A 10448-nucleotide genomic window follows, 5' to 3' on the forward strand; every position below is an offset into this window, starting at 1 on the left:
ACCCAGGTACTACTGGGGCTCCGGGGCTGCACACAGGCAGGGGCCGGGGCCAGGGCTTTCCAGCCACAGCACCATGGAAATAACAAGATTTCGGCTCAGATGACTTCGCAGCGGTAATGAAAATGTGTTACGTAACACTTTGCCTCCGTCTCCTCTGCTTTGCAATTCTCGATTAATCTCCCAAACACATCCATCCATCTATCCGTCCATCCATTGATCCATCCACCCGTCTGTCTATCCATCCATCTGCCCGCGCCCCGGACGCCCCCCCAGCCCCTTCCCCCAAGCGGCCCCGGCCGGGGCGGCCAGGGGGGAGCGAGCAGCCAGCGAGGGGACGCTGACCGCTGATCCATCTCCTGGGCAGGGCGGGCGAGCGGGGCGGGGGAAAGCGGGTGGGGGGAGCCCGGCACGGCGCGGAGCGCGGACCGGCCGCCTCCTCGGGCGCCGGCAGCCGCCGGCTGCACCGAGCGCTGTCCGCTCCGCTCCCCACCGCGCTCCCCATCCCGCACCCCGCTCCGCTCCCCTCTCCCCTCTCCCCACTCCCCACTCCAAGTTCATAATTTAACTCCGCCGCTCCCGGAGCGCGCCCGGCGGCGGGATGCCCCAAGCGCTGCCCGGCTGGGCCACCGCTGCTCCCCGGTCCTACCTGCTTCCCGGGAGCCGTCGCATCCACATCGTCACGTCTCGGCCCGGCCCGGCCCGGCCCGGCGGGGCTCAGCGCCTCAGCGCTCCATCCGGGCGCGCCGCCCCGCGCCCGCGGCGGCGCTCAGCGGCGGGGCAGGCGGCGGCCGGCGGGGCGGGCATGCCCGGCGGCGGCGGCGGCGGCGAGGACGGGGGTCTGTGCTCCGGTGCTCCGGCCCCTCAGCGCCGGCGGGGCAGCTGCGCGCCCGCGGAGGCTGCGCGCCCCATGCGCGGCTTGGCTCGGCTTGGCTCGGCTCGGCTCGGCGCGGTGCGGTTCACCGGGGCTCGGCTCGGCTCGGCGCGGCGGGGCTGGGCGCGCGCGCGTCTCTGCGCGCACCCGCGGGGCGGGGGCGGGGGGCCGCGGCGCGGGGAAGTTGCGCGGGGCGGAGGCGGGGGCGGAGCGCGGCCCCTCCGCGCCGCGGCCGAGCGGGGGTGGACCCGGCTTGGCACCCGCACCCAGACCCGGTTGCGACTCCGTCTCCGTCTCCGTGGGGATCGCCGGGCAGAGCCGGGACCCCGCCGGGGAACGGCCCGTCCCTCCCCGGGACGCCGACTCCGGCAGCTCTGGGGAGCTCCTTTCCCCGGACCCCGCGAGCAGCCGCTCGCCGGCGGCCCCGGGGAGCGAAGCCCCCTCTCCGCCGGTGGGCACTGACCCAGCAGCTCCGGGACCGCGGTGTTGCCGCGCGGAGCCCCGGTGTCCCGTACAGCCCGTCCCCGCCCAGCGGGCAGCGGGGGCGTGCGGGTTCAATCCGTGCTTTGCGGGCAGGGCCAGGGGTCCCCCGCAGTTCGGCAGCCCCGGGGAGCCCCGGCCCGGGGGCCGGCGGAGCGGGCCCGGCTGCTTCTGCAGCGGGCTCCACCAGCCGGCCGAGCGGGCGTGCTGCTCCCGAGCCAACCCCGGGAGAGTTTCCATCCCGATCTGCACAGCTGGCCCGCAGGTACAATGCCGGGCCAGCGGGAGCGCGGATCCGCCACCGCCGCCTCGGGCCCCCGCACCGAGAGATACGCAGCCAGCACCGAATTCCCTTCGGCTGGAAGTGCCTTTGGTGCTCCGTGCTCGCCCAAAGACAGCCGAGCACAAAGGGGAGCGTGCGGGGAGAGGCGCTGGTTATTTTGGGATGTGTTTCATCAGAGCCTGATGCGTTTTCTCTCTTTCCGGGGGTGCTGCCAGTAAGGAGCGACATTATTCTTGGTGTACTGTAAGAAAAGTGTGTCTCTCAAAAACCGAGCTGCTTTTCTGTTCAGCTGCTGCAATAAAATAAGTTTTTGTATGCATTTGGAGATAGGTTCTTCAAAGCTGCTGCTGGCTACAGGCGAGGAGCAGAACTGTGGTGCACAGAGCCAGCACTGCCGTGTGTCCCTTCACAGGGACATACCACCTGCAAGGAAGGGGCACTTCAGTGACCACGGCTTGCTTGACTCTGAACAGCCAGAGCAGAAAGCAAGGCTTGTGTAGAGATGAGTCTCTCTGGTGCCTTTCTGACTCACTGGGTTTCTTTTCTGCCTCCTGGGAAACTTATTCCGCAGAGAGGAGAAACCTCCTGTGAGCAGGATGGAAGGTCAGTGCTGTCCCTTGGACACCTTGCCAGCCGCTGCTCCTCACAGGAGCTCCTGCTGGATCAGCTCCAGCTGCTGCCAGAAGTGCTGCAGTTCAGCATCCCAATCCCCACTTTCCTTGGAGCTGGATTCCTGAAGGAACCTCGTGTGGGAAGGATGAAATGTCAGGGGCTGAACTGTGGACCAGCTTATCCCGGGAGGTGGCAGCTGCCTGGGGAACAGATGTCTCCCATCCCAGGCAGAACCAAGGCTACAGAAGTACCTAAATAACGGCCAGGCTGTGTTTGGTTTTCACTAACCACGATCCTCACCTCTTGGGGTGGTTAGGGCTTGGTTCCCTCACAGCCTCTGGTGAATCCCACCTTCAGCAGTGCCTCAAAGCCCTCTGTCCCTCTTCACCTCCTGGAGCGAGGCCAGTTACAAACTGGAGATGGCTCTGTCAAGTCTGCCTTGGGGAGGGAAGGAGCCTCGAGCCCCAGGGCGTTCATTACAAAAAAATCCCGTGATCACAATGGTCACAGCTGCTGGTTAAGGCAGCTTTGGCACAGAGAGGTAAGAGGACCCCGGGTTCACCTGGGCACATCTTCTGGGGGCTGCTTGTGCAGGGACTTGAAAGAGAAAGCTCAGCTTTACTGCAAGCCCATGGACTTTATCAGCCATTAAACCCAGCTCACTAACATGAAAGATCTTGAGAGAGAGGAAGGGAAGAGCGTGCTATTGTCTCTTAAGAGGCCGAGAGAGATACTGGAACGCAGTTAAGTAAAAGACAATCAATTAAGGTTTAAATAAACCCAAACGAGCAAACGTTAATGAGAGCTATCTTGTATCTCAAACAAATCCTCTTAACTCAGCTCCACTTAAAAAAATATTATTTCCCCATTTGTGCCAAATGTGTGGAACTGGTGGGGGATTGCAGGGAGGACCATGCTGGGGATCTGGGGCCTGGCAGTGCGGGCTGAGCTTCTGAATTTTTTGCTATAAATTTCTGTTATTGTCTGTACACCTTGTTCAGGCAAGTGACTGCAAGCATGGAAAGGCCCCATGCCCTCATCATCAGCCTTCCTCTGGCCCTGAGCCTCTTCTCAAGCGTCTGGCTTCAATCCCACATTGCATCGTCACCAGCCAGAAGCTTCCAGAAACAAAAGAGATCAAAGGAGAGCTGAGGTTTTCGGCAGTACCAAAGCAAGTGTGCAGGCAAAGCTTTTATATGCAGGCCATTATTTTGGGTTCGGGGCTAGTTTGGGATGCTTGGAGCAGAAACCTCACAGGGATGGAGATACCTGGCCAGAGTTGTGCATCCTCGCTGCCCTCCAGAGAGCCCTGCCTGTCACCGGCTCAGCCACACGTGCAGCAATCCCTCTGTGCCTCCCTAAAGCAGCCAGCACAGCGTTTTTCATTTTTCGTGGTGTTTGAAAAGGCGGGCAGTGCCACTCTGCAATCTTGGCCCCCTTTGTCTCGCTCATCTCCTCAGGGCTGCCTGCCACGGGCAGGCAATGGAGCAGCCCGCTGCTGCGGGAGCAGGAACCGTGAATTATCCCCCATTTAAGTAGGAGGGAAGGAAGTCATTAGCGAATTCATTTGTCTAACTTGTTCTTTTCAGAGTCATCGCTCCAAGAGAGTAAAGTTCCTGATGCTGGTGCAAAGCTGCAGGCGCTGACTGGGGCTGGCTGCAGTGCTGGGGGGCACAGATGCTCACACAGAGCTGTGTTTTGGGGAGAAAAGAGGGTTTTTCCTTGCAATCGGGTCTGCATTTCCCAGGTTGTCCATAACAGCCCCTGTGTGTTCACCCACCCACCGTGAGCTGGGCCAGGTGTGGGCACCCCAAGGGTGCTGTGAACCACAGCAGGGGGATGTTGCCAGCTGTGCTGCACTTCATCCACGGTGTTCTGAGCCAAAATCTGTTAATTTGCCTCTGAGTGGAGAGAAAGACACTGCCCCAGCTACACTTGCCAACGGGGAGTGCAAATTGTCTCTTCAGTAGAAGTAGGTTGTCATTACCCATTTTCCTTTCATACAGGAGAAGCAGAAGTGTTACTTGGAGCTTGTGAAGCACAGAGGAGTATAATGCAATTTCTGCCTCCTTGTAGCATCGTCCTCTCATTTTTCAGACCAGTGCTGACAGGGAATAGGTCACCCCGGGGATTTTATACACTGAGCAGCTCTCTTGAGACTTGCATTGCCTTCAGAGAGCATCCCCCACAGCCCCAAACTCCTCAAATGGTCTAAAACAGATTGTCTAGCAAAGCACAGCTCCAACCTGGCATGCTGGACCCCTGCACAGAGAATCATGAGGGAAAAGAGCAGGAGGGGAGGGCTGAGATGGGATTTCATGGGCCCATTCTGCAAGCCCAGAAGAGTCATCCAAAGCCCCAGAGCCTCCCAGCTGTGGGGATTGCCTGCCTGGAGGTGTCACAGCTCACTTTTCCGGGGAGGTGTGATGCTTCTGTCCCCAGAGTCCTTCCCCAAGGAGGGGAGGCAGAGCCCAGCTCACACCCCCAGCTCCAGGAGCCCAGTGCTCTCAGGCAGTCCTGGGGCCCAGGGAGGGAGGGAGGGAGCTGAAAATGGGGTAACAGGTTGTTAATAGGCCCCTTGGGGCAAATCAGAGGGAAATGACACTGAATGACCAGAGTTTTTATATGTATATGAGTATGAGAGGTTTATTTTAAAACAGTTGGGTTGCAATGGAAAGGGGATATGAAACCATTTTGGTTCTCATTAACAAAAATATAGCAATATAAAAGTATAAAGATATCACTTAAGAAAATATACAAAGAAAAGAAAGAGACAGAAAGAAGGGATGAGAGCAGATAGTGGAAAGATCTCAGCACTTGGGGATCCAGGGACAAGACCTGATAGTTGCAATTTAGATGTCTGTTGTTCAAAGTGATGGTCTCAGTCTTGATCTGTTGGGGTGGGGAAAGCCCACAAATCCCAGAGCTCAATGTATTAATTTAGGCTCAGGTTCAGGTGGGAATGCCCAGGTACCTCCCCTGATGGAAGTTTTACAGTGAGCCTTGCAAGACTGTGGGGCTTGCGCAGTCCTCTGCTGGAAGGCCCCAGGGATGAGTCTGTGGGGACTTTGGGGACCTCTGATGATTTATTACCCTTTTTAGGACATGACAGCTGCTTCTCATGCACCTGTAGCTAAGCTCCCTTACCAGGGATGAAAACCCTCAGGCCTATGTGTGAATGTCCTGATGCCTTCCCGGGGGAGGCAGAATTCTACACCTGAGCTGGCTGTGCAAGAGAGGACACTGCCCTGATAAAAAAGCATTATTCCACCTCAAAGGATCTGCTTCTTACCAGCCTTTTCCTTTGTCTGGCTCCAAACCCAGCTTGTTGCCAAACAAAGGTTGGTTTGGCGTGGTCACTGCCCAGTGGTGGGTGCTCACCCCCCTCTGAACCTGGGCTGCTCTTACACAAATCAAAAGTTTAGCTACCACACCCCCAAAACCTTTCCTTCTTCCCTTTGGCTGTGGGCTGCAAACCTGGCACCTGATGCTTTGAGAGTGGTGCATTATTTGAATCAACAACCTTCAATATTTCAGTCTCTCACAGAACTGCTCCCCAAAGCTCTCATCTTGTGTAGTATTTGTCTGGCCAGGCTGCTCTCATGCAGTTTCTTCCCTTTTCAAACTAAACATCGCTAATCAGCTTCTTCAAGCTCCAACATATGTCCTATAAATATCCCTTGTGGAAGCAAAATCTGTCTCGCGTGTGTATGCAAGACAAAAGAAAAAATTAGAAAGCGTGAAGCCCTGACTTAGCAGCCCGGCAGCAGAACTGCGCTAAAGCCTCGGATCTTAATGAAAGCAGGGAACATGCCTGCCCCCTCCACAGCCCTCCTCCAGCCCCAGAGTGAGCCAAAGCCCTGAAATCTTCATCCCTGACAGCCCCAGACCTTGCCCAGATTCTGGTCCTCACCCTTAACTGCCTGCAGGTCCCTTAGGAGCCACGCACAGGCTACTGCAGACGGGATGGGGATGCAGCTGGGGAATGCTTTGTCCTTGGAGCTGAGCAGGGAGCTCAGTGCTTCCTCTTCTTCTTGGTATGCAGGAGCAGCCCTGAGGTTTGCCTACACCTCTTATTTCCAGCTCTGGCTTAAGAAATTTATGAGCCCCTGGCTGAGCTGAGGGTAGTGTGGGATGCCACGATGCTCAGCACGCCTGTGTGTGGGGTGGGATGGGGACACGCTCCTCGTGTGGGATATCTCCAGGTACAGGAATCCTGAAGGCAGGACCAGGACTGTGTCGATGAAACTGCTCTGGGTCTGCCACTCTTCCAGCATGGATGATAGGAGCAAGGTCTGATAGGAGTGAGGGCTGATAGGAATGAGCTCAAATCAATCATCTGTCACTCACTGGCTTCCCTGGCCAGGCTGCAAAGCCTTGACTGAAGCAGGACCCCAGGGACAGATGAGTGAGCATCTTAATCACCTTCAGCACAGGCAGCAGCAATCCAGCTGCCCACCCTGGGAGTTGTCCTCAGGTGACTTTTGTTTGGATGGAGGCACAGGCAGCGCTCGGCTGGGTTCATCTCTGGCACGTGGGCATCTCTGGCAGAGCCAGGGTTGTCAGGCAGGGAGCTGAGAGCCCAGGAGAGCCAAGCAGGGTCTGGAGAGCCCAGGAGGATGAGACAGGGGATGGAGACACTAATAGCACTGTCTGGGGTCAAAAGCAAGAGCCTAAGAAACAGCACTTGCAGGAGCCTGAGAAGGGTGCATTCAGCAGGAGAGGTACCTGCTTTTGTTACCTCTTCTGAGAAATCCTTGGCATCATTAGAAGGGTGACACTGGCCTCAGCATTGCCATGGTTTCCCCAGGTTTTCCACTGAGCTGCTGCAGGATGAAGAGAGGCGTCTCTCCTTCACAGTGGCTGTCAGCTAAGAGACGTTAACAACCCGGAGAAGTGAAGCTGAACCAAAGGTCTCCTTTGTCCTATGAAGGAGAGGAGCCATCACAGGCTCCTCACGGGAAAGGAAAGCTAATCCCATCCTGGTGTGCTACAGAAGGCGAAGTAAAGAAACCTACGGTATTTTCTAGGACCCTTATCTGTGCTGAGTTTTGGAGTTTCACCTAAATGGGGTGCACAGTTCTCTGTGAGCTGCTGAGCCCTGCAGTTCCCCTGCAAAGAGGTTTTTGTAAGAGCAGGGGTCTGACACCAAGCTCGGCTTATCTCCAACTCCATCAGCAATGTCCTCATCCTGCATCCCTGGCTGATGAACTTTCCCAGCTCCCCTTTGCTGGGAGGTGACTCGGAGGGGGATGAAATTCCAGCACTGGGTTTCATGAACATTGTGTGGCTCTTAAACCCTGCAAGCATCTCTAGCAGGGCTGTTACAGATTCCCTTTGCTTTGGCTGTATTTGTCTCATCAATCTCAGTGATGTTGACAATTGGGCACGGTTTAATTCTGCAAATCTGAGGAATGATCAGGCCAATTTAGTTCACATTTAAAGCGTTTGTGTTCACATGCTGGAAAGCCTTTTTTCTTCCTTGCTCCTTGCCCAAGGCCCTTATTATCTGCTGGTGCTATTTATCAATGCACAGCAGGTATATTACAAGAAGGTCTCTTTCGTAAAGCGATACAAAATAATCATTCCTGTTCCTCATCTGCTCAGCAAGAAAAGTGAGCCTGGCTCTCCCGCCTGTCAGCATTCCCGAGCCGCAGCATTTTTATATTACTGCAGGAGAAGTGATTTAACTCAATAAGCTTCCCTCATAAATAGCAATAGTTTGATGAAATAAAAGGAGCGTGTCAATGAACACGGTGTTCCCCATCAGCTGAGTGGCTTTGCATCCTGCCCTGTGTGTGGGACACTGCAGGACACCCCAGCAGGGACAGAACTCAGCCCCTCTCCAGCTCTGAGCTTGCAGTGGGATGCACCTGGGACTGGGAAACCTTCTGTCTGGCAGGAGATGTCTTATTGGGGCAGAAAACTTCCATTTTTGCTCCTGAAATGCATGAGATGGAGGATCAGTCTTTAATAACGGCTCATGCTTCTGAAAAAAATCCTCCTGCTCTCCCCCCCACATACTGTGGCTGCTCATCCCCTTCCCAGTACCGGTTTGTCTGGGTTTAGCTGGTTTTATCCCATTTCACTGACACAATTGCACAGATTTGCACTGGATGCTGCCTCTTCACAGCGTCTGGAGCTGTCTGATCTGGGTGCTTCTTCCTCTGGCATGTAATTAAATCCCTGGTGAAGTGGCTGGGAACACCTGGAAAGCACCATGGAAAGCAGAGTTAAGAAGGAAGATCAGGTGGTCCTGGGAGCTGGAGAGAAGAAAATTATGTGGAGAGTGAAGAAAGCCAACCTGTGAGCCCTGGAGTGAAGCAAATTATGTGGAAAGTGAAGAAAGCCAAGCTGTGAGCCCTGGAGCCAGGCTGGCTCCTCAGGATGGGGTCTGTGGGAAACCTGGAGGAGGCAGAGCCCAAGCTCTGCCCTTGGAACGACAGCCTCTGCAGAGCAAAGGGGTGATTTAACATGCTGCCATTCCTTGAGCACCGGGACCGTGTGTTTGTTTGGCTTTCTCCTCCCCCAGGGACTCAGGTGTAATATCACCTTCCCATTAATTTATATGAGAACATTTCCAAATAGTAAACTGCCAATAAATTAGTAATGCTGATCTATAAAAGGGAAAAAATGGCCTGTTGTGAGTTTATAGCCCTGTGGAAGAGACATTAAACAGAAGCTTCCTAAGCATGAGCACTGGGAGGAGCTGGGGGGAGAACTCTGGGCCAAGACCTGCCTGGACGTGTTTTGTCTGGCTGGTTTTTAAACTTGCTCCCTGCAGCATCCCTTTGTGAGAGCCAGGCAGGGAAAAAAACACTAAAAGATTCCCAATGACCAATCCAAAGGTGATGAAAAATGAATGAGAGGATGATGCAGCCTGGAGAGAACAAACAAACTACCTGGAGCAAATAGTTTATTTTAAGATGCTAACAAATTTGCTTCAGAGGCCTGTGGAAAAAAGTCTGGTACCACACAGCCAACCTTTCCCTTATTTATAGAATAATTGTGATGATTGATTAGCTGGGATCAGAACTATATTTACGGCATGGAAGTTTTCAGCAATATTTCAAGTAATTTACCTCCTCACACAACTCCCTGGCGCTGTCATCCCAGCTTCACTTTTTCTCCCTGTGAAGCCTGCTTGCGCCAGGATTTATGGCTTTGTTTGTGGGAAGAGAAGGTGCCTTGCTCCAGAGAACAGCAGCAAAACAAGAGCTCAAGGGTAAAACCCTGGTGCTGCAGCCCCCCAGCAGCTCCCTGTGCTGGTGAGGGTGGCCCTGCCTGGCTCCCACGGTGGCAATGTCCCTTGGCGTGTCACCACTTCTGCTGGCACTGTCCTCTGGCAGGAGGACACAGCTTCTCCTCAGTCCCCTGCTGCTCTCCCCAGAGCACCCTGAGGTGCTGGGTGATCCAGCAGCATCCTGACCATCCCACCAGGCTCCCGGGCTCCTTTGCCCCTACACCCACTGGGCAGTGTGGATTGAGAGGTGACAGCCAATGTCCCACCCTCCACAGGGCTCTGGGGAACCTGGCTCGCTGTCTCCAAAACAGCCAGGGAAAACCTCTGCACATCCTCCTGCCCCTCATCCTGCTGCTGGATACACTGGCTGATTTCAAAGCAGGGAGGAAGGAAACACTCCCAGGATAATAGCAGATGAAACAAGTTTGGGAGAAAAGCCTAAATATTAGGGCTATTCCACAAAAAATAGCACTAAAGTCTTTGTTTGGGTGGTTGTTTGGGTTTTTTTTTTTGTGCCACAACTGCAGCTTTTTTCCAGGTGAGCAGCAACGAGGGAAGGAAAGCAGTGGGGAGGACAGGGCAGGGCAGGGGGTTCGGGTTCCCCGTGTTTGTCCCCAAAGGGATGCCAGCTTGCTCCTGGAATCAGTGCCAGAGGCTGTGAGGTGCTGGCCAGCATGGGCTGAGGCTGCAGACAGACAGACAGACAGACAGATAGATGGTCTGAGGATCTGTTCACCAGCCTGAAGATGCCCATGGCATCTCCTGCCTGTTCCCTGCTGCTTCCCACTGCCTCCAGCCTGAGCCGCGCAGTTTTATTTAAGCCCTTCTCCACTCCCGCCTTGTCTCCATTTCTTTATCTCACAATAAAAGTAAGCTGTTATTTCCCTTGTGTTCCAACTGCCCTCATTCATCCCCCGGTACCCGCAGGGCCAGCAGGCAGAGGCTGTGCCAGCACTTGA

At 55.2% G+C, this 10448-nt stretch overlaps 1 protein-coding gene across 1 annotated transcript in view; it reads right to left on the minus strand.

Moving 5' to 3' along the window:
• The window catches only part of AJAP1 (adherens junctions associated protein 1), a 37871-nt gene extending 36924 nt beyond the window's left edge, over positions 1-947 (minus strand). The window contains exon 1 of the mRNA XM_063417187.1: positions 647-947. Within this exon, the coding sequence (XP_063273257.1) occupies positions 647-675 (29 nt within the window). The 5' untranslated portion in view covers positions 676-947. The remainder of the gene's footprint in view (positions 1-646) is intronic.
• Between the last annotated feature and the right edge of the window lie 9501 nt (positions 948-10448).

The sequence above is a fragment of the Prinia subflava genome, chromosome 21, assembly GCF_021018805.1.
Source record: "Prinia subflava isolate CZ2003 ecotype Zambia chromosome 21, Cam_Psub_1.2, whole genome shotgun sequence".
NCBI classification, from domain to species: domain Eukaryota; kingdom Metazoa; phylum Chordata; class Aves; order Passeriformes; family Cisticolidae; genus Prinia; species Prinia subflava.